Source organism: Falco punctatus (assembly GCF_963210335.1).
Source record: "Falco punctatus genome assembly, chromosome: 9".
In the NCBI taxonomy this organism is placed as follows: Eukaryota; Metazoa; Chordata; class Aves; order Falconiformes; family Falconidae; genus Falco; species Falco punctatus.
In genome coordinates this window covers 31,612,644-31,640,626 of record NC_137589.1, presented here as the reverse complement: position 1 = coordinate 31,640,626, position 27,983 = coordinate 31,612,644, and the positions used below count along the sequence as shown (strand labels likewise).

The 27,983-nt window shown below is 41.4% G+C and overlaps 1 protein-coding gene across 6 annotated transcripts in view; it reads right to left on the bottom strand.

Moving 5' to 3' along the window:
- Nucleotides 1-27,983, bottom strand: part of SORCS3 (sortilin related VPS10 domain containing receptor 3) — a 312,444-nt gene that overhangs the window by 89,756 nt on the left and 194,705 nt on the right. For all 6 annotated transcript variants that reach the window (XR_013930611.1, XM_080403456.1, XM_080403458.1 and 3 more), the window contains exons 5-6: nucleotides 21,057-21,130; nucleotides 1,603-1,667 (exon numbers count right to left, since the gene is read on the bottom strand). Coding sequence is in view for 5 of the 6 variants with exons in the window: in XM_080403456.1 (XP_080259582.1) it covers nucleotides 1,603-1,667; nucleotides 21,057-21,130 (139 nt within the window). In the remaining variant the exon portion in view is untranslated. The remainder of the gene's footprint in view (nucleotides 1-1,602; nucleotides 1,668-21,056; nucleotides 21,131-27,983) is intronic.

The following is a 27,983-nucleotide window of genomic DNA, read 5'->3' as shown; positions in this document are numbered from 1 at the left end:
TTTGAGCTGTGCTTGGCTGGGAGAGGAGTCATTTTGGTGTTGTCCCCCAGTGGGACACGTCAGCCGGGCCAGCAGAGCCCGCCGGGTCTCGCCTGTGCCTGTCGTCTGCGGGGACAGTGGCTTGCGATGGGCCTGTTCTGCTGACACTGCTGGTTACGCCTGGCTTTCAGTGAAACCCTCAATGCCATCAACTGCTAATTTCAAAATGCTGAATTTATACATTAAAACCAGAACAAACAGCAAACCCCCCAAGCAAACAGGACCTGAAGGAAGAGAGTTGTCTGCATACTGGGGATACATCTTTCAAACAAAGCATCTACATCCTTGGCACATCCAATATTCAAATAGCTGGGTGGGCAAGTTTAAACTTAGTTTGAAAACAGACTCCATCAGCAGTTTGTTTGCTTACTTGCTTGCTTTTTTTACTTGCTTTTGGCCACTTCTCCCAGCATCCCTGCAACAGCACACACAGCAGCAAAGGCACTGAAGAAGCCTCCCCACCTTGCCTACCCACCTGCCGGCCTGGTTTGCTTTTTCCACATATCCAACAAACAGCTGTCACCCCTGAGCTTTTATTGCCTGGTTATTTATTCAGCTGCCATCACTAAATAGCAGTAGGAGGCCAGCGAGTGCTTTTAGAAGATTCACAGCCTCGGAGAAGCCACCCTGATAGACAGGAGCTTGTTCACACAGCATCTGGCCCACACAGCACTTGACTAAAACAGAGAAAAGTTTGCAACCAACACAAATGAGGTCTTCTCCCAGAAATCCTCTACAGCCTCAGTCCTATGCTGCTTTTCTGCACTGTCCCTGTAGCGTAAAAGGGACACATGTCCCATTGCTCTGTGGCATTGAGCTAGAGTAAAGCTGGCTCCAGCCCAGGAGCAGACAGATTACCATGCTGTAGGTCCTGTGAGAAATACCTAAAACACTTTGGAGAAAGTGGTGGGAAAAGTCACCCTACTTCTAATACTTACTGTCTTCTTCGCTGGAGGTTAATTACGTAGGAATCTGATCTATTGCAAATGTGGCCAGATTCATTTCAGTGAGGGGTTAAGAAGTATTTGTTTATCTGTTTCTTACTTCAGATCTAGGCACCTTTTCAGGGCTGTAATGTTTTTCTATGGCATGCCTATTCATACATCATAAGCAAAACTGAAAACAAGACAAAGGGTACCTGGGCACAGGGACATTCTGGACAGAGGAGAAGTCTGACTGTAGGTGATTTCCCAGATTTCCAGCTGTTCTGAACACCTCTGGAAATGCACGGAGGCTGTACTGCACAGTGCAGGTAGCCCAAATCTTTATGATTCATGTGAAATACATGATATTGAAATAGCTAAATAGGGAACAGAACAGACAGCTCCTTGGCCCAATAGATTGTGCTTCTGCCCAGGCTCTCCACAGACACAAGCCCTGCAGCCTCTGAATTTCCCCCCAGGGGCTAAAAACAAGAATATGCCTCACATCAAACTCCATGACCCACATCTTTCCTATCAATTAGAATGTAAATGGAGATACAAAATGAGTAAAGTGAATTTCCATTCCCACTCCATTCTTGACTCAAAGCCTGCTTTTTCAGCATTGGCTGCCGGCACTCACGTCCATCAGCTGTCCGGGCTTCCATGTGCACAAGGTCAGGTTCTTTATCCAAACCAGTCACCGACCTGGGGGGAGAGAGAGAGAAAGAGAGAGAGAGAGAGAAGGCAGCCAGTCAGATAAAAGGGTGCAATCAGACACAGAGGGGATGAGGGAAAGCAAAACCAGTTCAAGTTTACCTTGTGACACCTGGCATGTAGGTCCCTACCTCCTACCAGCTTGTCTCCTTTGTGTTCCTACACAGCCCACTCTGAAGGGTCATACACTAACCTTTAAGACTAACACCTTCCCAGGTGCTGGTAAGTCATCCTGCCTACCCCTTGTCTATAAGACAAAGACTACAATGAACATTCTTGTGGTGGCAAAGCGAGCTGGTTCCAAGAGCCAGTAAAATCAGAGCTCTGTTTTAATGCTGAAGGCAAGACGAGGGCACAGCAGCTTCACGCTTATAGACAGCAAATCAGAATGGAGTTTCACTTGCTGAATAATGACATGAGAGACTGAGTTTCCTGATCTGCCTTGGTTTGCCAGGCAATTTCGCTATTGTTTACCTCAGTTTCCCCATCTTCAAAAGAAAAACAATGATGCATATATGTATGGTGAAGTTCTGGTAAGAAAAAATGCAAGAAAGAATTTACTATTCACCCCGTGATCCCATGCCATGGTCCTTGATAATCATGAAAGACAGCATGATGAGTTTCTTTAACCTTACTAGTTGAAACCCAAGCACCTCAAGTCAAATCTTCATGTGAATTATTTTACTCCCTAAAAATGTTTTGCAAGGCACATTACAAAGATAGTTTTCCTCCTGGCAGAGGGAAAGTCAATCCCAGAACAGAAATGGTATTATTAGTGTCCTGGCTGATAAGAATTACTGGGAGATGAACATTTAGTCCTGGCAATGGCTGGCAGGGGAAAAAAAAAATCCATAGATGTCCACGTGATTTATGAAGCTGCTTCTCCTGAGTTAACCAAAGGGTTAGATTAAAAAGGGACAACGACAAAAATCAGTTTCTAATTTGGTGGAAGCTGAATTTGATACAGTAGATTGTAAATAATAGATTCCCTCTGAGCCAGCCAACGTTCACAATTCCCTAATGTTCTGAAACACTTTTACCACAATCTTTTGCTGCTCTCATCCTTGGGGCATCAACAGCTAAACATTAAAAGAAAGAAAGGAAAAAAGAAAAAAAAAAAAAAAAAGATAAGAAAAGAAGAAGGAAAGGCCAAAAAGAAAAGAACAAACAATATACAAATGCTCTGATACGTTTTTGTGGATCTCATTGAAAATATAGTGATTGAAGCAATGACAAACACACGGACGTGCCAGAGTTCAGCCAAGATCAGCCAGTGCTGCAAATGTCAAAACAACTACATTATGACCCACTGTGTAGGTAACTGAAACTGGCACTGCTTGTTAACTACAGCACCGCATCAATAGCGAGTCCATTCACAACACACTGTGAATTGCAGCCAAAAAAACCCAACGCAACAAAACAAAGCCACACAGGCAGAGCTTTCATCATTCTACTCTCAGTGAGAAATAGTCTGCTCCTTAATCGCTACCATCAGTTCCAGGGTGATCCCACAAGGAAGAAAGCACTGTCTGTTATCAGTAAGGATGCCAGAATGGGCCTGAGTCCCTGTGACTGTGTAATTATCAGGGTCAAACCTTCTGAATAGCTGGACAGTTAAAAGTGACAGTAGGACAAGAAGTAATTCCTTAAAATGTCAGTGAAAAACATTATGGTGTGCAGCAATGTTATTTCCCAATATATATAGAAAGGGCACGCATCTTTCTGTGCATAGCAGAATTTTTCTGCCTTTTTCCCATTAGTAGCCCAAAATGTAACTCTAGCTGTTCAGCAGCCGTGACCCTTGCCTATGACAGACCAATAGGGACAGAGATACATGCTTACCAACAGATCTATCAATCACAACTTTATCAAAGGGAGTGGTAATTTCAGCACTTTTAGGTACAAGTTGGGAACACATTAGGGACCTGCCCCACAGCCTTTCCCAGCAGGCTTCCTACTCAAATCTAGCCTTCACCCTGGAGCCTGCATCGTCCAGGCTTCCTTCTGGAAGCCAGACAGCAGCCTTCTACCCAGAGCCATTTGCTGTGTTCTGACACCACAATGCCAGGCTGCCTCACCTGCTTCCCACGACACCTCCTGTGTCCCTCTTCTGCAGATGGAGAGGGCACTGTTCCTCCCCCCGCCGCAATGGGGCAAACCTACTCCTGGTCCAAGTAATACAAAACATCAATCTGCCCAAATGCTATTCATTTAAAAGGGACTGTAATTAGAAGAACCTAAGTATCTCCAAACAAAATCCAAAGTATTCATTACCATTATGCAGTTGCATACACAGGCTCTGTGGTTCTACTCATAATGTCTATTAAGTGAGTACCAGGTGACAACAGGAGTCTCCTGAAACATGTAATTCCAGCTTAAACTTCTTTCCCAGTGCCATCTACTTGTTTCCTTAATTAGTTTTGACAAGCCTGATGGTTCTTTTCAGAAAACAATGATGAAAAAAGGAGCAGCACACAGTACCTCCCTAGTACTCCTCTGCTTACGACTCAATCTCCTGCAACCCAAAAGCAAGACAAGCTCCTGTTATCTGCAGGCAGATAACAAGCCTGTAAAGTAATGCATTGGTCATCTTTACTTCTCCCAAACTAAGTCGCTGTCTCATACCAAAGATTCTGATGGCAAAACAAATCCCTAGTCAATGCTGTTTCTTCATGCCTCACCTTACATCTGTTCCGACTGGCAAAGAGCACAGCTTTGCTTTGCAGTGCTCCAACTCTTGAATATGGGTATTTTCAGTAAATGGTCTCTCATAATTTTTCTGGAGAAGCTTTACATGACAAATGCAAAAAAGTCAGTCAGTGGGAAGAGCAAAATGTGGATGCAGGTCCTGGAGCACAGCTGCAAAAATTCACAGAGAGACTTTAAAGCTATTCCTTTATCCCATGTAATAATGTCTCTGGTCTCAAGAACTCAGTACAACCACCTCGCAGGTCTGACAATACAAGACTAGCAACAAAACAAGAAAAGACACATTTGCAGCCTTGTATTTCCTCATACATTATCTCTCTGAAGATTTGGAGGCTGTACTGCTCAAAATTATTTGAGCAACTAGAGTATGATGAGATGTCAGCACCCCCTGACTTACCATTTCCCTTGTACATCCTCTACAACCAAGTGGAGCCCACAAAGTGGGGTGTTTAGGAAGGGGTTTCTTGGCTCTCTGGTTGACAAACAGTTCTATTTCAGAGGCTTACAAAGACAATAGTATGTAACAACACTCAGAAGCTCGAGCTCAGCTTGGAAACAGTTTTCCTGCCACATGGTCACACCTCAGGCTCCATGCACAGCCCAGCACTGTGTTTTGTATTTGCACAAACTCCAGACAGCAAAAACTAAACCAAGGTCCACAAAATGCATCCATGTGTGCTGCTGCCTTGGATGGCCACGGGGAGAAAAAAAGGGCACTCTCGCTGTAAGAAACCATGCTAAATCAACATCCTCCACCACCCCTTTTCATTTATCACCACTCGGATGAAAAATGCTGAGAGGATGCAAGCAGAAGTGACAGGGAAGGTCATTTTTTTCTTGCTGACACAATCCCTGACTGCTGCAAAGGCAGTTTTTTGAAACATGGAGCCTGCAGCCAGTATTGCAGCTGGTGCAGGATCATTGCCCAATTAAGAATTCAAACTACCTCTGAATCCCGTTAGGAAGGAAACAATGGCTATTTTTTATCTTTGCTGCTGCTTTTGTTTTTTTATTCTCATGGTAGCTCTTGATTTCCATGGGATCTTTCTTCCCTTCTTTTCAGAAGAGGATTGCGTGTTCTTGAAAGCTGAAGGATGGATAGGATCCTGGCAAGATCCCTATCTCTGTTTTGAGGGAAGAGCATTGTGCATGGATGCACATTTACTAGGTCGCTCTGCTAATATTTCATTTGACTGGGAGGGAGAGTAAGTGAGAAGGGCAAGGAAAACACAGTATTCTGCATTATAAGTAGCTGTTCCGAAATGTTTCCATGTAAGACACTACGTAGTTCAAAAGTAAAAATACTAGCAGATGCAAAGAAAGCAAAAAAGAAACACACAGACTGTTTGGGTTACCTGCACCTACCACACACCTCAGATCACGGTTTCTACCAATTCTATTGCCTTTCCATGAAATAAACAAATTTTGTGGGTTTTTTTTCTATCCGTTTCCCAGACATTGGACATTTAATAATGAAAGGCAGCACTGCAGTTTAGCTGCTCTAGCATCTTAGATCAAAAACGCTTTGCAATTCAGACTGCCTGCTGTTGATCCTTGCTGCCTAAACCTTCAATAGAGAATAAGAGGTACTCTATTCCTCCATCTCCTGGACCCACTATCTTGGGAGATGGGAGTGGGTATCACTGGATGTGAGCAACATTTGTATTAAGTATTTACAACAAAGTAAAAAATCAGGTCACAGTGATCAGCCTTTCAAACTAGGTGTGGAATCTTCTGGATTGAGCTTTTTGCTAGAGACACCCTTGGCCTAGTTTCTGACCAGTCAAGATGGCATTCACTAGCTCTGACTTTGAAAACAAAATCAAAACTTTTATAACGTGTTGAGACTTTCCCAAGATGCCAACTTGGAAACTCATTTTTGCAGGTTGGAATGTCAGACTGAAGGATATTGTCACCGCTCACGTAAAGAGATGGAGGAAACAGATGGAGACTACTTAGCAGGATGTTGTGCAGTAGATAAGGGCTAGAAATGGGAAGTAACAAGGCACATTTATTGTGCAATAATACGTAAAGGGAGAAAAACGCACCCTTTCACTGCAGTCAGATCAGTGGATGTTGCCAATCAGTCTGCTGCAACTTTAATTGTATACTGCCCCAGAAATGAATAAACACTTCTGTGTGGTACCAGGCAAGCAATGCATGGGACTAATTCATCCAAGCAACAAAAGGTCCATGTCTATATGGGCAGATAGGAGCATAAATTGATCTGTACAATTCCTGCTCAACTGATCTGGATCTTCTCACATACCACCATTGCTAACGTATACATACCTTTCCAACATGGGCCAACAGTTAACAGGCTACTTTCTCCATCTGATATGGCATCATGTTTGCCTAGGTATCAATAATGGCAGTTACCTCCAGACAGTCAAGGGGATTCTGTGTATTCATGTGTTATTTACTGAAGTCAAGCCTAAAACTAGCTCCATCAGGCATTAACTCTGTGCACGTAACAGCCACTGTGCACGCAAGCTGCATACACCCCAGGCTGACAACATGTCATAAACTACCCTAGTTAACAACAGATACAAATGTTGAACTGTTGGTGGAAAGAATGTATTTATTAAACACATAAATACAGTATCATCCTCCGTGGCTGAACAGGGGGAGACGCTGCTGGATGGAGTAGGATGTGATGAGGTCTCTGAAGAGTTATGGACAAAACCTCCTTGCACAGCATATTTCAAATGAAGCTTGGAAAAAAAAGCTGGGCAGGAAGATACTGTAAGAAAGTGTCTTAGCCAGGTCCCTGGAGCTTTCTGCGTCTTTTCCAGTGCTAATTTCTGTGAAGCTACAATTCTGGACATCATCAGAATAATTGTTGTGAGACTTAGCTCGCAAGGTAAGGCAAAAAAAATGCCAAGTGTTTATTCTCAGCTAATTTCTTTTCAGCAAAGCCAGTCCTTGTTAAAAAGGTCCCAATTAATTTTAAGGAGGTATTCTACCTAGTATCAAAGCAAACAAAACTTAACGTGTTCACAGCATCTGCAGGTGTTTCCATATGTGTGTACATGCATCTACCTTCCTGCATCTCATCCCAGTACCTGCTGGATGTCTAAACCTGTAAATTCAGTGGATTACAGGTCCCAGAACTATGAAGGTGCTACACACAATCATTTTATGGATACAGCAGGCCTGGAAGAGGAAAGTGGTCCAAATCAATCCTCCCCTTGAGGGAAAAGCTGACATTTAGGCTCAACCATGTCACAAATCACTAGAGAATCCACACAGGACAGCAGGCTCTGCTGCACACAGAAACATTTTTTTCTTTTCACAGTACATAAAAGAAGGTGACTCTTTATGTCACAGAAACTAACAGCAATGGGAAAGAAATTCCACTGAACCTGAAAATACTTTTAAAGTATATTTATCAACAGAACAAAGCTGCTGTTGATTCATGTATTTTCCTTCTCCTGTATGCTAACACCAAAACCTAAGAAAGTACAAATAATTCTGTGTCTGGTTCTCATCCAGTTAATAGGTCTTAGTCCTTTAAAATCCTCTGGCATTTCATCCCCAACCTATACTATAAACCTCAATAAACGAATCCAAATTTTTGTGAAACAAACTCAAATAAGTGTGTGGGTGAAGATCCTTACAGGCAGCCCTGTCAAGGTTCAAAAGGGCCAGTAGCACAGGCAGGGCATGTGCTGGAGGTGGCATCTTAATTTCCCAGTGGTGCCTGAAATAACTTCTCATGGGGACTGAGACTCATGCAGGGAGCAGATCTGTCAGCTGCGTCAAGCCAGCACTCGAAGCGGGTGTGCTCCCAGGTGCAAGCACATTCCTGCTGCTTGCTTATGAACTAAATAAGCCACTCCTATGCAACTTGCTGCTCCTGACTCATCAGGGTACAGCTGATCCAGGCTATATAAAAGCAGCCCTTGAGGCCTTATGCTAATTGAGTAAGAAGCCTTTTTTTTTTTTTTGCCAAGTCTTAGTAGCACCAGCATCAGGATATGGTGGATTTAATGACGCATCAGCTCATCAAGTTAAGATGTTACTGTCTTGAAGATGTCTCAAAGATGTCTCAAAGCTTCAGTGCACAACAGACCATGAGCTCCCTGTCCCACACCCACACAACACAGACAGTGATGCTTTGAGGAATGCATTTCTGGAGAGGAGAATGGGGATTTACCTGAGATTAGAGCTCTGAAAGCTTTGTGGTGGACAAGTTTGAAACATATTGCAACAGAAGGGTTTGATTCTATTTTGCTTTCTGAAGGAAGGGACACTTTTTGCAGGACACCTTTAGTTTTACTTTAATATGCTAAATTTCAAATCCTTTGAGAAAACAAGAATACAAGTGTATTTTTGGAAACACTAAAAAATGACATGGTTTTAGCTTTGTCTCCTTTCTCATCCTTTTCTTCCTCCACCATCCCTCTTTTTCTGGAATAGGAAAAGAAAAATCAGAAAGGAATAGGAAGAAGTGGAAATCCAAAATGCAGAAATTATTGTGTACTAAAGTAATTTTGGTGATCAAAATCTAAGCCAAATTATTGGGGGAGGGGGCAATCCACTCCAGAAGAATAGTTCATTATACTTAACCAAAAATCTTTGTTTCCCAGAGGAAAATTTATGAGTAGAAGAGTTTGCAGGGGGTGGGTGGGTGGTTGTTGATGTGGTATGGATGGTGATTTTTTCAGCTTTTTGGAAAAAATAAATAAATCCAGGAAATGGCATTTTCTAGCCAGCTATGCCTTGCACAGATCTGTAAAACACAAGCACAGTTTTTGTTTCTCTTCCAAGACTAATCACTGACATAACGAGTGATTTCATCTCTTACCCTGCGTTTGATTTAAAATTAGTTAAGTGCCTACTACATTATGAAGCCCAGTTAATTGATGTTTGCCCAGTGCTTGGCTACCCTCCTTTGAGAGTCATGTAGATGGGGAATTGCTATAGATTATTACTTTGTTTTTTTTCAGGAAAAATAAATCAGCCTTGTTTCTGACCACTTTAGAAAAACAAAGTAGATGCTCAAAGTAAGCCATCAGCACAGCCTGCAGCCAAGGAGTTCACTGCAGTTACTGTTTCCCTCCCTGAATGGAATGCTTAGAAGATTCATAATATTCCTCTGAGTTTGTCTCCTACCAAAAGTATCTGAAATGTGACCCATTCAAGCAATGTTTTACACCAAAGTAAGGACTGTCAGCTCACTGTGTGTTTAATTGCCCTCATTTGTATGAACATTTTCTCACTGCAAATATGACATGCTTGGAACGCTAAGGCTCAGTGATTCAGCTATCAACAGAGTCGCAGGCAGAGTACAATGCCTCTGAAAAGCTTCAGAGTGAGAGTCATCATGTAATACATGAATGCAGCCATAGATGAATAAAAATAAAATTTAAATTGTCCAAAGAGAAGATGCCAGTATGAAACTTGGCACAGACAAAATGTATAAGATATGCTGATGAGCCCCATATGCCCATGGGCATTGTACATTGTATTAATTAAGGAAGGATGAGTCTCCACATTCCCTGTTGCAGGGTATTGTGAAGAATCACCCTGGGATAACATCTAACATTCTGGAAATAAATTTGTGGTTCAGTTTATGCATTTTGGAGAAAGACAATGTGAAAAAGTAGATTTCTGTCATAAACCTTATGTGACAGTTGTTTCTCTGCATTTCAGATGCTAACAGCCTGAAGAGAACAAATGGTTTATTTCATTTTTTGACTTTTAACCACCAGCCACCAAAGGAAGAATGAGAAAAGAAGAAGGGGAAGGAGAAAGACAGAGAAGAATAAACTACCCTGTTCTGGACCAGCAAGCATAAATGCATCAACATGCCTGTTTGCCCCCAAAAAATCACACTCAATTAGCTACTGAGAGTGAGATGCTCATTTGTCCCAACATCCAAAAGAGGAAAAGACAAAGAAGCAGGAAACAAAAAGGATTCTGGCAGCAGACAGATACGCAGACAGGCTCTGTCTGCAGAAACAGCAAGCCTGTGCGGCTACAATTGGTAAAAGCAATGGTGACAGGAGGTCTGCAGATCACTGTGTCTCATGACAAGACAGGCTTGTATTCAAACCAGAAGCATCCTCACAGACCAAATAGAGAAGAGATGAATAAAATAGCCACCACAGCCACCTGCAGCTGTCTCTGTGAGTGGAAGAGTGGTACTGTAGAAGGAGAGACCAGAGAAATCACGGAGCTTTTGTGGGTTCCTTTGCTTCAAGTTAGATGAATGCACAAACAATAAGGAGACAAGGCTTCCCAGGGGGCTGAGCACTAGACACACTCCCAGCTCTTCACAACAGCAGAGTCCCCAAGCATTCCCATTCCCAAAGCGTTATCCTTTTCAAGTAAGAAAGCTCAGTGCAGAATGCTGCGATGAGAGTTTGTGCTACCCACATTCAGGAAGTAAAGATGTATGGCCAAGTTGTAAGTAAATCAAGAGCTTCTCTTTGCTGGGTCCTTAATCTGTTGTTATAGAAGAGCAATAAAAGGAAAGAACAGTACAAGGCCAAATGAAAAGTAATACTCTGCTGTTTTCTAGCCTCAAGGCAAATTCCGAAGTGTCAACGCACTGTTCAAATCTACTGATTTGTAGAAAGGAAAAAAAAAAAAAAAAAGAAAAAAAAGGAGAAAAAAAAAAAGAATTCTGGAGAAACTACAGCAGATCCAAAAAGGGCTTTAGGGAGTCACAATTGCAGACTGCCCCTGAATTCAATACTATAACGGAATGTGTCTCCTTCCTTCAAAGATTTTCAATGAAAACCTGAAAATGAAAAATATTGTGAGCAAAACCTAAGAAAATTTCTGCACCATTTGGCAAAAAAACTGGCAGGGTTTTTTTTGTTCGGTTTTCTTGTTTGTTTTTTTCTTTCCTCAATAAAAAGCAGGATTTTATCCTATGGGAGAAAACCCAGATCTACTGAAATCATCTCTGAAGTCTACAGGCATTATTTATTATTTCCCAAGTCCTTGCTGGCAGCCATAGGCCAGTGTGTTTCTTCCTCAAACGCAGCTGCAGAACCTCTAATATTTCACTAAACATGGAAATGTGTCTACATCCCATTTTTATTGCCTTCTGCCCAGTGGAGGACAATTATCTGTGAGATAATTACAGAGCTGTGATAACCACTGCTACCTCCTATTCCAATTAGCTCACTACAAATACGCAAGTGAAACAGCCTCACTCACTGGCTTCTCATCCTCGTTCTGTATATGATCAGCAAGAGACAAGTTACTGAATCAACATTATTTAAAAGAACCTGTAGTGCAGCTAATAAGATACTCCTTCCTCCTCTTACGTTCTGATGTAACTTCATGCTCACTATGCCTAACAATAGCAGAATTAAACTCATCTCATTCTACAGAGGAGGCTCAGGGGAATGCCAGGGAACAAAAGGATGGGAGTTTCAATTTCTTCTCTTGCTGAGAATGAATTCTGCCTCATATAACTGCTGATGAATTGTCGTTTTAAGAGAGTTTGTTAATTTCCAACAGGCTGAAGGCGTAAAGAGGGACCTCCTTATCTTTAATGGATGTTACTGAGTGACACAAATGGCCCATGTTTAAATGAATGCAGAAACATCTTGTCTGTTTTGCCATGATAAGACTGTTCTTTCTGCACAGCATGGGTTCAGCTCCTTCTGTTAAATAAAACAACTGTTTTTGTTCAACAAAATGGCAGGCAAACTTCCAAAGGTTCAGAGGCTGAATTCAGTTCAGAGAAACGAACTGGAATTTACCTGGATACTTCCTGATGCTTCTTGAGAAAATCTACCTGAAGAGCTTTGAGGTTTGACTGAAAATCCAGTTTCAAGCAAAAACCGTCCCTAATATTATTGATGTACTTACTGAGGATAAATTCTCCATTAGATTGCCACTTTCTCCAATGCAAGAATGCTTGCAACCCTGGCTGCTGTAAAGAAACATGAGCTGTAAAAACTCCCAGAAAGGTGTGTCTCTTGAAATCCAAGTGGGCCATCTAGGATGAGGTCTCTGGGGAAGAAGGGAGGCTGGATCCAGGAAAGATGCTCACTCCCTGATGTCAGAAGGTGTTTTGCCACTGAATGAAATGGCTGGGAAATTATGCCCAGTAGCAGAGTATGTGAAAAGGTCATTCCTAAACTTCTCAAAACAGTGGTGATTTTTAAAACAACTCCTAAATGTTTCTCTTCCAGTCATCTGAAGGCAAGAGGGGCTCTCTCCCACACAGAAAATTCACCCATTGGCCCAGAAACAGAGAGATTAGTGCAGTACAGAACAAAAGTCAAAACCCAAGCCAAAGTCCCCACAAAAAAGCAGAACATTCCTTGCTAGCCAGAAAGTGCAAAATATGATACTACTGTCAGCCTGGCAGCTTAGCTTTTGATTAGTTTTGCCAAGCTATGACAGTATGGGAGATCCCCATATGCCTCAGAGAGATGCATTATTCAATATATTAATTAGAGGGCTGGCTTTCATCACTGTTTCCTACAAAGTATCACAAAGAATTACTTTGGGACTTTTACTGACAGGCTGAAATTAATTTGTGTTTGAGTTTATGTGCATCAGGGAGAGACAAAATGAAGTCAGCCCAGGCATGCTGCATGAGCCTGCAGTACAGCACCGAAGCTTCCATCACTGGCCTGTGGAATACAGTGACGAAGTTTGCACATCTTATCTGGTACCCTGTTGCATAGGAAAGAAACAGTTCCTTCCACCATGTGCTGTCCAGACAGACATGGCACTGGGATCCAGCCCAGGGATCAATTTTAACTGGGAGAAATATTGGTTAACAAATCCCTCCTCAGATCTTTCTTACTAGTGGTTTATGTGGTCTGTTCCAGCCTCAGACACTTAGTCACAAGAGACTGGGGGGATTACCAAGAGATCAAAGTTTAGCAATGGAGGAAATAAGAGAAAAGAGTAGCCCCTGGGACATAAAGAAAACTGGCAGATGAGAGACCAAAGCAAAAGGCTTTTTGACAGCTGAAAACCCTAACTGCAGTACAGTATGTGGCATTTAGTGGTAAGCTTTAAATTTAAAACCAATGACTTTTTCAGCCCTTACTTTTCCAGTCTTAAAAAAGAAAATAAAAAATCACTGCCAGCCACAGTACATTACAGTCATAAATATGGCTAACATCACAAATTGTACTAAAATCACAACAAATCACAACTTCTAAAAGCCAGATAGTATTTATGTAAGGACAACCACAGTTACATTAGTGGAGACAGGGTAATCCTTCCTTCTGCAAGCTATGCTGTTTCTCAAGCAAAAGGAGGTTAGAAAGAAAAGTTCCTCAAAGGCAACTTATTCTAAAATTGCTCTTCCAGAGGGTATACACCACCCGTTGAAAGAACTAATTCTGACTATGATTGCAGCCAGAATTTCAGAGGTGGTACATGTATTGAGAGCTTGCTATCATGTGGCTCTTTTCGTGTGGTTCATTTATTATGTAGTTCATGGGTTTTAAAGTAGAATTTAAAGTATTTAAAATTATTTCCCTTCATAAGCACACACCATCCTCATAGCCAGTATTGTTTTCATTTCTCTTGCTAAAAGAGCTTTGAGATGAGGGACCCTGATAGCATGGCATCCACAGGACTTTTACAAAGTCAAACATTTATTTTCCTAGGAAAGCAAGCAGTAAGGAGAGAAGCATCACACAACAGCAAAGTCAGGCATTGAACATCTTTTAGGGGTTCTTTCAATGCATCAGCTACTATTTAGAGCTTCCATTCATAGTATAAGATACTAGTATCAAATTTCCTTTGTAAGATAAAATCATTAATCAGCATAAAATGTAAATATACACAAGAAACTTGCTTTTAGTCCAAGGTAAACTAGAAAATATTCTGTAATACTCCTACAGTAGCACACTAGGTGTCTTTTCCCAACCATCTACAAAGGTGCTTTCCCAGATCTAACTATTTGTGTCAGTTTTCCATAAATTAATTTTAAAAAAGCATGGACTGTGCTCAGAAATGGGAATGGCAGCCTGAACATTACACTAACCATAGGCACAAACAGAACAGGTGGGGTCTGTGCAGCCTCTATAGAACAGTCCTGCAGGGTTTCCCAGAGACAAAGTGATTTTTTTTCCTGTTCTTAGGGTCATTTAGGAGATTATCCTCTTAGATATCCATGAAATCTATCACAAAGTCCCTGGAAGAACACTTAGCAATCTGTAGTTGAAAAACAGGATAGAATTAAGATTAGGAAAAATAGGCTCATGGAGAAAAAAAATATATAAAGCTTACAAAGTTTTCTCAAACTTTGTTGATCACTCTTGTAAGCTACTGATCACAGTTATGAAGAAGTACATTATAAGCATGCTGAACATTTAACTTGGATATTAGGGACCAATATCTGCTTTGCATCACAAAAGATCAAGATGGGAATAGGAGTCAGGTTCCTTCTATGCTGGCTTCATCCAAACATTCTGTTTCAGACTGTACCCTCTCCCTACTTTAATTTTAAAGCTCATATAATGCAAAATGAGATTTTATTCAAATTTTTAAATCACTTTAAAAGCCTACAAAATATTTCAAACATTTCAGGATGCTCCTTTGTTTGATTTTTAGAAAGAAACATTTTGATAGCATTAACATGGATTCTAAAATATTTTTATTGACTTGAAATTAAAAAAAACAACCCAACAACCTACAGTATTTCAACCAATAAAAAATATCTTACTCTATATCTAGGTTCCATTTCTATCTCTGTCACTGAGTTACTGTGTAATCACAAGCTAGTCAGTTACGAGCTAATGTTTGGAAACATTAAATATCTATAGTGCCAACTGCATTAATTGTAAGTACACAAAATGAAAAATAAAATCCCTAACCTCACAGTTCCCCCACTTGCCCATCTTTTAAGTGAAAATGAAAATAAAATTGGTCTTGTTATCACCATGGTGTTGTGATGTTTAATTAACTAATGTGACTTTGCAAGGAAATCTTTCAATATACGCCAAGAGCTTTTAAGAAGGTCTCATCTCTCCTGAACTCTTATTACAGAGCTTGAGGCTAAAGTCTGAAAATTTTGTCCTCAGACTAGCACAGTTCATGGCTACGGTGGCTTGAGTAACACATTCCAGATTTATGTTAGCATTACCCTCTAGGAGATAAAAATTTTCCCAGGCTTTCCCACCCACGGGGATGGGGATGGGAAGCAAGTCCCTTAATGCAGGTAAATGAGTCATAAGCCTCCAGTAATAGGTCCCTGTTCAGTTCTTCCTGTGCTGTCTACATGAATAGCCACTGGGTATATGCCTCGATGACACTATAGATGGTGTTATCCATGGCAGCTAAACTGGAATTATTCCTTCTACCCACAGTTCCATGTACGGTATGGTTTTAATTCTGAAAAACTCTAATGCAGGATTACTTAATAGTCAATTTGACATTTACAAGACTATGTTTTCTTAACACTAAACTTGGCTGTAAAATATCAGGCGATGTTTCCCCAGCACTATGCAATGACACCATCTGGTACTTAATGATTAGTGGGATTTACAGGAGAGACAGGCACATATTTGACTAACCATTTCATTGCTGGCAAACTAGTCAAGTAAAGGTAACCTTAGCCATATCCAAAGGTCACTTCTGGAACTGCTGGTGAAACAGTCTGTGTGGACTCAAATTGGCATTGGAATTAGGAAATATCAGCGCTGTCACAAGAGACGAGGAAATAAAAACAGACACAAACCCAACTGCAGATCCAAACCCAGATCATAACCTTTTGAAACACTGAGGTAAATCCCTTATCTTCTGCTACACTACCCTCACATCCAAAACAGCCTCAGCTGTAGTCTTCATTAAATTCAAGCTGCAAATAAATAGAAATAAAATGCCTAAATTTTATCACTGTTCTCATGCAAAATCATGGCCAAAAGGATTGAAACCCTTGCTCTCAAGAGACAATTTGCTGACTCATGCCTCAAACAACTGTGACAGAAATCCCGTAACTCCAAAGCATAGCCTAAGTGGATGCATAGCCTCTTCCCCTCTCCCAGTTTTTATTCCCTGGTGTTCAAAATATTTGTGGCTGGCGTTCATGGATACCAAAACAACCAGAAATCTGGTTGGTTATCCCAGAAAGAGAAAAAACAAAATTCTGCAGAGGCTCAGTGAGGCAATCAGCAGTATATTTGAGAACTTCTCGTTACATCACTTTTTTTTAATTTTTTTTTCTTCTTTTTCCCAGATACAAACACTGCTCCTTGAAGCCAAGCTAGAGGACTGGATGTCCTATTTACCTCCTCCTCCTCCTCCTGTCCCTCCCCATCCTGCCTTGTTGGCATTTTCTGCCCAGCTTTCATCACTAGTGTGCATTTCACTGCCTTTTACTGACCAGGCTCAACCTGGGCACTGACTTCTGTGCTCCAAATATCTTCATGGCCATCAGAAATGCTGTGTGGATTTCTCCCTCTCTTTCACACAGATAGGGTTTCCCCACCTTCCCACTCTGAGGCTTTGACAGAATCACCCAAATTCCCAGAAAGCATGTTACAAAAAATAAGTAAGAGAGAGAAGGGTAAATGTCTAGATGTACGTTAAAAAAACCAAACCATAATGATGAAATGGTCCCACATCTACCACTTCATATTCCTCAGCGATGACAGAAGGCAGGAAACATGAATGAGTCCTCCAGCAAATAGCATCAGGCAGGGCCTTGCAAGAGAGATCTATGGTGGATGATATTCACCGTCATTTAGCTGATTTGCCAGAAAATGTAAGTCACTCTGTAGAACCCCAGGTTTTAAAGAATTAAGCCATAAGATTATGAAAGGACTTCATACACTTCTGAAGTCTTTTTTAACTCTCTAGTACCCTTTGGTGCTCTTAATCCACCGCTGTAGCATCTGACATCATGATATTTGAGTACTTCACCCACTACACCCAACAACAAAAATAAATGCTCTCCTATTGCAGTCTTACCTACAGGGTAACAAGGCAAAGTCAGTTTGAGTCACCCAAAATGACATGGAAAAGCTGTGGTCCAGCAAGGTGCTGAACAAGGCTTGGTGAACGCTCCATTAATCAAACTGTCCTGCCCACCTGCTTAGTCCTGCTGTCCCACCACAGGGAAAGCAGAAGCAGTAAAACAACCTAAGAACAACTCAAGTCCTCATCTGAACAGGGACAGTATTTAGTCAGCACAGAACACACCATGTGTTTTCCAGATGAGAAAACTTCCCCAACATTTCTACAGTACAAAATATGGACTGTAATTTTTATATCCCTCCACATGACATCACAGGTGTCTAAGCTACAGTGAGAAAAAATGAACAGGGCCCAGAGGGAGCTGCAGAAATGTGTTTTAAAAGAAAAGAACATTGAGTAGGTCTTTAACTAACTTTGCACCCATGCTGGTTCCAGTTAGCGTGAGTAATTTCAGAGTGATGAGTGATCAGGGAATTTCTGTATCACATTAGCGTAAGCTCCTATTTCCAGTCTTACAGGATCCTGAGTTATTAAAATCTCTGAGGCCAAGGCATGTGGGAGCCAAATTTGGATGCCTGTACTCACATCAAGTAACACATTCTGTTCAAGTTCTGCTGCTGCCATCAGTGGGTGTAGCTAACAAATGAATCACTACTACAGAAGCAGAGATATCAAATCCTAGCTTTTATAACTATGAGTGGCCCAGAGGTGAATCTCAGCTCATGCACAAACTTTGAGCTGGCTGCAGGAACTGAGGAGAGATGTCCCATAAACTGCACAATATGTGACATCCATAGAGGATGAGAACACACCTACAACCCAGTGATTAGCAACACCATCTGGGACTAAGGAAAGAAGGTGAAGACAAGAGCCAGGATACAAAACCACAGACCAGGACTGGAGATTAGACTTCATTTTTGACCAATGGGGAGCCATCCCAGATGCTGCCTACTAAAGCTACAGCAAAATGCACAGAGTGACTTGTGTGTCCCTGACTAACAGATAGATCTTACTTTGCTGAGTGAAAATTCACATCCCAACCTCATGAGTTCTGATGCAAGCACTATTTTCTCTTGGTCTTAAAGTCTCTATATCTGAGTTCTCTCAGGGAAGGTATAATCATTTGGAAAGATCTCAGAGAGAAAAATAAGACCTCTCCCTGTCAAGCTGACTGATCCCATGAACCAGGTGAAGACTATAGTCTTCACAAGTCCACTCATGGCAGCCTGAGAGATGAAAGTCATGCTTTGAAGGCAAAAAGATGCAACAAAGTCTACCTCAGATAAAGTCAGCTGCATTCAAATCAGATGAAGGACTGTCACATTTGATGAACGATGCTTACCTGACCCCTACTAATAAACAATGCAGAGCAGCACAAATGAGCAGCTTACCACCGATTTTGGCACCTCCTTATCATTATTATTCCACCATTCCTGGAAGTTTTAATTACCAGGTTCAATAATGTAGTATTTGACAGGCTGATGAACTCTACACAGTAGCGGATCAAACCCCTTTGAAACTTATAGCTATACCCACTTTCTCCCTCTTTCATAGCCTAATAAAAAGAAATCACCAAAATACCAAGGTTAAAGCACTCTCCTTGCATTTCTTTTTCTGTATACATCTTACAAGCCAGAGCTTGTAAGCCATCACAGTTTGCAGCTTTAAAAAGAAAGGAAGGAAAAAAGAAAGGTATCAGATAGCTAAGGAGAGTTATTACATTGCAAAATTTCAACACCTCTGACCCCTGCACTACAAATTGGTTCAAATCTCTCTCACTCTGGGAAAAGCATAATTCACTCTCTTGGAAAGTTTACTGCCAATGGGATCCTACTGTTTCTGAGTGGAATAAAGATTTCGAGGTCTATGCCATACCAGTTTTAACTACAGAAAATTCCTACGTTTTCTAGGAGAAAGAGACACTTGAAACAGAGGCATTATAGAATGCAGTGTTAAAAAACAGCATTCAAACTACGCAGCCAAAAGATTGTATGAAAAATGAGGTAGATTGTGGAAAACAATATACAAGTTTGAGTTACAAGTAGACAAACAGCAATTTCTATTAACCATCTTCATATGATAGTAGAAAACAAACCATAATAATACGGCCTCTCCTTTAGAAAGAGATTCTGCTTTGTTCCCAAGTTATCTCAGCCCTTCCACTTTTTTCTCCAAGAAAGCCTCTCCCCTAAGCTCAGTTGTAGTTGTGCTACTTGAAGGCTAGGGTACAATCATCCCATAGGACCAGCTATTCTACTCCACAGAAGGATATACCTAGAGAGGATCTACACTCACCTTTGAGATGTACACCTACCATGAATAGTGAAATCAAAGGATTTTGGATAGTTAAGTCAATCAGCCACCTGCCACCACAACCAGGAGATCATAACCACCTTTTCTTCAGTATGGAAATGTGAAACAGTAACACAGTCAGACAAGGTTCTAGACCTTCAATATATTTTGCAGGTCTGTTTGAATTAGGAGCCTTACAACTTCCTTTCCTCAATGTTCAAAAACCTTACACTGTCCAAAATCCACAGGCACACTAAAGGAAATCTCCAGACCTGGTGCAATAAAGTTATATTTTAAATGTGGGAGTCTAAGGCTGTTCGAAGATATTTGCAGAACATACATAACCTGAAAATCCCATGAGGTGTCCATCTCCACAGCAAGGTGTGGAAATATTTCAAATCCAGTCTATAGACATTTTGGGCCTGGATTCCAGGTACTTTTAATTATGTGCAATAATTCCTATGAAAATTTGACTCTAAGATATATACATCATATTTTGCAATTTGGAGTCAATTCTTACATCATCCAAGCCCTTTTTAATTTTAACCGTTCAGAATAAGAGTCTCTGGTTCCTTAATATCACAGTCTGCTTTGACCTTAAGGACCAGGCACTTCTTTTAACTATTCACAGATTCTGTAAATCAGCAATTCTACGCATTCACACACATACCATCGCCTGGCATGTAATAAGTACAGTGTTAAGAATCTGATTAAAGCCCCAGATCCTAGATTCAACTAAAGAAAGGTGTTGCTGGGTTTTCTTTTTTTTCTCAAAAGTCAATTCTTGGGTCTTCACATGGTAGAGAAAAGTTTGTAGAAGTGGCATCTGAAATGGAGGAGCCTGGAGATAGGAACTAAATTTGTTTAATCATCTGCTTTTAAGACACTCTCCCAATTTTGGAGGCTGACGCTCGGGAAATGGAAAGGAAGATAGTACAAAGCAGATTTTTAGCAAACTGTTTGCACATCCTGGGCTCTCACCAGTCGGTAGAAAGGAACTGGCTCCTCAGAGAGTGATTCAAAGCAGAGTCTGAGTCATCCTTTCTCCCAATGGTTGCATAAGGAAACTGGTCAGAGTGGCTGGCTCTGCACAAAGACTGTGTTCTAGGCTAAAGTAGTTCACATAAGGGTTGAAAAATAGGAGGTCTAATGATCATAGCTTTGTCACTGAAGCACTGGGCAGGTTTTCTCTGTAACTGTAAGTAGGTACATAACAAAGACGCAGAAGTTTTACAATTATCAAAAGACTTGTACTCATCTGTACGAGACACTATTGTTATCAGGCAGACATGGAGACTATAGCGCTGCAAAATATGTGCTATGAACTACACATACAACATTGACAATGACCAAGAACAAGGGTATACTTAATGTTCAGGTAAAGCAACCAACACCTCCAAGTTAGATGCCATTCTCCCCTCCATGACCTGCACAAAGCAAGGGAAGCCTGAGGGCATAACTCACCAGTAAAATCTGTTTGGAGTGACCCGCTCATGTATGAGCTGCCATTTTCTTCCAAAGTCCATGGAGCTGTACAGCTGAAAGACAGAGAGAGAGAAGTATAAACTCTGAGGAAGAAGAGGAAGTACTGCCAGCTGTTGAAATCAGCTCAGATTACAGAACAGGCATGTATTGTCATGCACAATTATTGATCAGCCTCGCTGCCAGGGAAGGGTAGTTAAGCAATCTCCTCCCCTCACATTTAAACCAAACTGAGCTCCTGAGCCTCAAAAACAGGTTGGCTCTTCCAGAAACTTTTCAAACATTTTTGTGCTTCCTGATTTCAGCTGTCAACACTTTCACTTCAGCTGCCATATGACAAATCTGGCAGCCCCCTTTGCTTTTTCAGCCCAACAGGAAGCAGGTAATTGATATGTAAATTCCCAACATTAAATAGAATGAGAGGCAAATTAGATTAGTTAACAGTGACCATGATGTGGTAGGTAGTGACTCTGTACTCAAGGTCCTGCTGTGATTCATTTTTATGGTGTGGTTTACATCTCTCTTCTGTGTGGGAAAGAATAGGAAATTGTTCCTAATTTACAACTTCTACATTCAGAACAAGGTCTAAATTTTGAGATAAGTTAGAAATCAATCTGTTCATTAGTTAAACATTAAAGATAGTGAAGTGGCTCTTCTTGAAAGACAAACTTTCAATATAATGATCATTTTGAGTCTTTCTGGCTAACAAATGGCTCAGCTGTAGCATGACCAAATTTCCATGCAAGTCCACACTAAGTCTCAGACATAGGTTTGCTTCATACCACAAACACCATTCTCTATAGAACTAATTTATTACCCTCAATCCACTTACTCGTAATCAAAGCATGTGTAAGCTTTTCTCCAACTCTGAGCAAGTATGGTTCTTCAGGAAAAAAAAAAAAAAAACACAACAAAAAACTACAACTTTGAGAAATAACTATGCTGCTTACAACTAGATCACAGAGAAATAAATAGCAGGCAGTGTTTTGAACAGGATTTCAAATAAATTTCATCTCAAATAAATTCTTGTTCAATAAAACAAGGGTTGGGTGCAGGCTAAGGAGGTAGATAACAGAGCTGAAAAACTTAAATGTTTGTAATATCCAAGTTTAGGTCCTAAATGGGAAAATTATATCATTTGAGTAAAGGTTCTGCATTTGATTTGATTTTGAGTAACTGGATTTACAAATCAGAGGTCCCTGTTCAGATTAGAAAAGTTCACAACCTAGTGATGTGTACTATGTATGGCACAGCTATGATGGATGGCTAAGTGTGACTGGGAAGATAATATGTGCTCACATTGAATATTAAAGTTTCTTGAATGGGCAGTATCTTTGACCGCACAGAGATCCAGCGGCCACATCAGAGCTGGACCATGGAATAATTTACAAAGGTGACTGGAAAGGGCTGTTTGAGCAGTGTCCAAAGCCTGAGGCAGCTGATTATTTCTTACTGTTTGTACTCAACTACACAACCAAACCACTGTACAGCTAACAAAAGGAAACTCAAAAACTGAAATTCAGACCCCATCAAGTATCTAAGGCAACTGGTATGTGTAAAGACAAAAGAATCAGTCCTTTGCATTTATGCCAACGGGAAATCCAGTTTCTGCCAATGACAGCTCAAGCAGCCAGTGAATAAAGCACATCAGTGGAAAAGACATGGAAGCAGGCACCTTCCAGTTTTCATGTCAAAATGGGCTTCAGTTATGCAGACTTCACTCCAACCAACATCACTTCAGGAGATCAAACATGATCTGAATTTTCTGATTTGGCTGTATTTCTTCAGCACTGTCACTAGATAAGGTAAGATACTACATTAAAAGCCCACGTTATCCAGGCTTCCTCTGCTTTTCTGGTCAACTAGTCACAGTGAGAGTCTTAAAAAATACGGTAGAGAATCCTCTGCCGCAAAAGGAATTCTCTGTAGATACAAAATAAAAAAATTATTTTTTTTTTTTAATTAAAAGAGCCAGGGAAAGAAAATTCCTTTTCCAAATTCAAGGAAATGCTTATGAAGTCAACATCAACATTAAGATAACTACCCTCTGAAGGAACATCTGGATTTTTAGAAACAATAATTGAAAATCCACACTCCAAGAGTCAAACCTCTACAGTGCTACAACTCTGCCTTGACTTTACCATGGCGCCTGCCAGCAATATTTCTTGAGTCATTTGATATGGTTTTACACATATAAGGACCTCTGCACACAGACTGAGTTCCATCAGTTGCACCACACAACTTGGCTACCCTTTCCATTTCCTGACTGCAGCTATGACTTGCAGATTTAACCAGTGTTGTACAAATCACAGGCTCCAGGCAGTTTAGCCTCAGTTAACTCATGTTCACAAGCAACTGCAAGTAAGACTAGCATCCTTATTGTAGTCTGCAGCAGATTAACCGTTCTCACCATGAAAGGAAAGGATTAGCAAAATATATCCATTTCCTTAGACTCTCTCTTATCTTTTGCCCCTAGCATTTCCTTTTCTTTTGCATCTGCATTAGCTGTAGCTACAGATAGCTTAATGGTATGAAGCACAGTCTCTTTCTAACTACTCATCTCTCCAGCAGTGTCTCATTCAGGGAGCATCCTTCTCTCTATCAAGTTAAAAACCAGAGACAGCTACTGAGCACCTTTTTCCTCCCTCCTTTCTATTAAAGCTCAGGCTGACTGATGATAGAAGGATTAAATTCAACTTGCAACCTTTAGGTGGTTTCAAATAAAGAGATGAGGAGGATATTACTCATTTCAAGAACTTTTATTTATTTATTCATCTACTTATTCTAGGAGTCTACTTTGAATTTTAACCAGATAATTGAGTCTTAGAGCTGTATGACAGAACAAATTCCTGAAAGGTTTTTCTGGCCCAGCTCATTTTTATAATATTTACAGATGAAAATGTAAACGTTAATGTTGAATTACTAAATAAAACATACAATAAGGAGTTTTCTAATATGCATTCAAATTGAAAATACATATATATATATACACACACATAGACACACACACACTCTTTCTGCTCATCTCCCTTCATGGGAGAAGAGACGCTTTTAGAAAAGACAACAAATTTAATGGCAAGTACAACAGATTTCAACAGAGATTAATTTGTCCTAAGGCTGAATACTAAGCGATGAAAAGAAATGAGGTTTGCTTGGTGGCAAGATTTTCCCTTTTTAAAGCTCTACTTCGGCTCTTTAGTGACAAGTAATCTCTGGCATTTACACCACTAAGAGTAATCCAACACATTGGTTCAAGAGGGATGGACTTCAGTGAACTGTAAGGGTGTACTGTGAAGGCATGCCCTTTCTGCAACTTCCTTGTGTTATTTGACCTGCTCTGATGAATGAAAAATTACTTTATTTTTGTACAGACTGGTCTTGTGCCAGCTGAAAAGTAGCACGCAGAGGACTTGACTAAGGAGCAATTCAGAAGCAGGACCCAAAACAGAAGGACAAAGTCCTGGCTCAAGGCAAGGGTGACAAAATACATTTTTTAACACAAAAAAATCATTCAGAATCCTGCACATACCACAGAGGCACCGTAGCAAACACAGTCACAGCACTCAGCTGATGCCAGCAGCCTCTGCACTGATTCAGGCAGATAGGTTCCAGGAACCTCCTGAAAGTTGGGGTGCTTTTGAGGACAAACACACAATGTTGAAATTACCTATTGAGCCTACCTGAATGACGCTGATGAATTACACCTACCCTCACAGCAGACAGCAGGGATTTTTTACTAGGCATGACCCTAGAATTCCTCCTTGCCTGAAGACTTGTACGCAACACTGCCACAGGGCAGATGGGATTCAGATAGGTGAAGGAGCCAGCATTGCATGTCAGATAAATACACCTTTTAATGAGCTCTCAGGCCTGATGAAACACCTAAAGTATTACCATGAAAGTATCACCCAGTCACACTAGCAGAATCCAAGAGCAGCTCTTCTTTCAAACCTGGCTTTGAGGTCATCCCAGCTAAGCAGTACAGGTGCAATCTTTGAGAACGGGTACTGACCACTGGGATAAATCTGCCTATGCTCAGAAGCCTAGTTAGATCTACCATTAAAACCAGAAAAGGCTGTGCCATCAAGAAGGTAAATAGCAAATGTTTTTCCAAACAGCAACACAATACTCCACACACTCAAGGATTGTAGCACCAGACATATCACATCCACCAACACAGTCTTGTGTTTTACCAAGAGCACACAATCTGTGTGAGGAAAGACCTTGGCAGCCCAAGCGCTGTGCAAGTTTATTTCACCACAGGCCAGAACCTTAAATTACACTTCTATTAGTCAGCACAATCTGAATCACAAGTAACGTACATACCACAGGCAGAATGCTTCTTCTTCAAACTCTAAGAACACTTGCAATACTTTATTTAACATTGGCACTGTTTCTGAGGTAAGCAGCAAGCCCCTTAAAGAGCGAGGTTTATCTTTGGTGTCAGATTCTATGCCACAAACAGGCACAACATGCCATAAACACAGCCAGAACTACAGGTAGAAAGGAAGGAGTTATACACACATGCATGCACCACAGCATTGCATATGAAACATGTCTCCATGCTGCTGCAATTCTTCAGTAAAAACTCCTAGGGTGACACATCCTGCTGGCTGGCTTGGCTGATCCAGTTTGGGGCTGGGGTAATTTGGTTTGGGGGGTTTGTTTATTTTGCCAATGAGAGCTAGCAAAAAAATACAAAAGAGCAATTTTACTGCAGAAGTCAGACTTCTCAGAACTGGAGCAGCATGAAAAACTGGCCTGCTTAAATTCAGCTTATGGAGAGAGGGTAGAAGAATGAGCAATGAAGGAAAAACATGGAAACCACAGGAAGACACAACCCCCTGATGTTAGTCATCCATGCCCAAGCTAGTCACCAAAGCTCATTTAGAGACAGGCAAGAAACAGGCTCGAAACAAGCACTTCTAAAGTACAATTCTTATAGTATGATACATTTCTAAAACTGCTTATTATTCATGCCTTAGAAGCCTCCATTTCTCTCCATAGACACAAATCCACAGTAACTATTGCAGAAGAACATAACCCCACCATAAACAGATGATGTAGCTGAGATGTTAGGCTCCCTTCTCCCAGGTTTACCTGCCTGATCTTCATAGGGGAAGCAGGCAGGAGACTGAAGATTCAGGGCAAGCTGAAGAAAGCCAGCTGGGTACGATTTACCGCGGCAAGCACGCTGAAGGTGTCACATATAAATTGAAAAGCAATAGACAACAGACTAAAGAAATTCAGAGCACTTTGATATTTATAAACTTTTGTGCTCAAACACGGAAGAATTAAGGCATCAGGAGCATACAGAAAAGGCTTACAGCCAAATAAAATCAAATACCCTTTGTTGCTATGAAATCAGGCCTATTGGCCTGAGCAAACATCTGGTGAGAATCTCAATAGTTCCTTGTCTACCAGCCCCTGGGGTGCAAATAATGGCGTCAGATAAAGTGAGGAAGAACAGCTGGACTATATGCACTTAAAGGAACAATTAATTTATTACACACAAAATTATACTTCCCTCAGACAATACATCCAGCTGATGATGGAAAGATGTATTCATATCAATCCAGCAGGGTGAGAGTCAGCCTAGAGGTAATTACTGGGCAGCACCTGACACATGGTGACATGATGGAAGAGGAGAGGCAGATTATCCTGGCCTGCCATGTCCTCAGAAGAGCATGATCCCGAGCAGTATCTTGGATTGCTTACGTGAAAAGATGGCTCTGATCCCAGAAAAGCACAAAAGCAAACTAACACCTTCTCAGCCAGAGCTGGTGGGAAAAAACTACAAGATTTGTGGAGGGTTCCTGCCAAAAAATCAAACTGGGACAGAAGAAAAATAAAATTAGGTCAGTGTTTCTGTAGGAAATTGGACTGTGTGCAAGCGGTCTGCAAAGAGTAACTCAGAAAAGCAAGTCTGTTGCAGGGTCTTACATTTTCTCTACAGAGGGAAAATGACCATGACCACTGCAAAAAACTTAGAGCCTCCAAACTGAGAAAAAAGTTGTAAACCACTCAGAAAATTGCAAGGTGTGTCTTTTTCTCTACACTTCTGTGTTACAGATGAAATTAAAAAAGAAGGTGCCACCTTTAACATGTCAGAAAATTCATTCCTAGAACAAAAATGAACTGGAGGAAAAACTCACAATGCTTTTCAGCCTTGAGAATCCAAAACAGAGAAGACATGTCTGACAACAGCCAGAGATGACTCGACATGAAAGGAGAGAGACATATGCAACTGTATTAGGTTTGCATGGCAAGTTGTTTTGGGTTTTTTTTTTGGGGGGAGGGGTACAGGATTGTATTCTGTGAGAAGCTGCTAGAAGCTTCCCCAATGTCTGATAGAGCCAATACCAGCCAGCTCCAAGATCGACCCACTGCTGACCAAGGCTGAGCCCATCAGTGACAGTGGTAGTGCCTCTGGGACCATGTATTTAAGAAAGGCGAAAAATACATGCACAATTTGAGCCAGAAAAAGGACTGAGAGTATGTGACAGCAACAGCTCTGCAGCCCCCCAGGGCAATGCAGGAAGGCTGGGGGGGGCTCCAGGCACCAGAGAAAGATTCCCTGGCAGCCCGTGGTGGAGCCCACGGTGGAGCAGACCCCCCCTCAGCCCATGGAGGCCCACGGCGGAGCAGACCCCCCCCCATCAGACCATGGAGGCCCATGGCGGAGCAGATCCTCCACCTCAGCCCATGGAGGCCCACGGCGGAGCAGATCCCACCTGCAGCCCAGGGAGAGCCCCACACCTAGGCAGTTCACAAAGAACTGCAGCCTGTGGGAAGGACTTGGAGAACTGTTCATGGAGAACTGTCTCCCGGCCCCGCACCGGGGCAGGGCAGAGTGTGAGGAGCCCCCTGAGGGGGCAGGAGCAGCAGGGACAGTGTGTGAGGGACTGA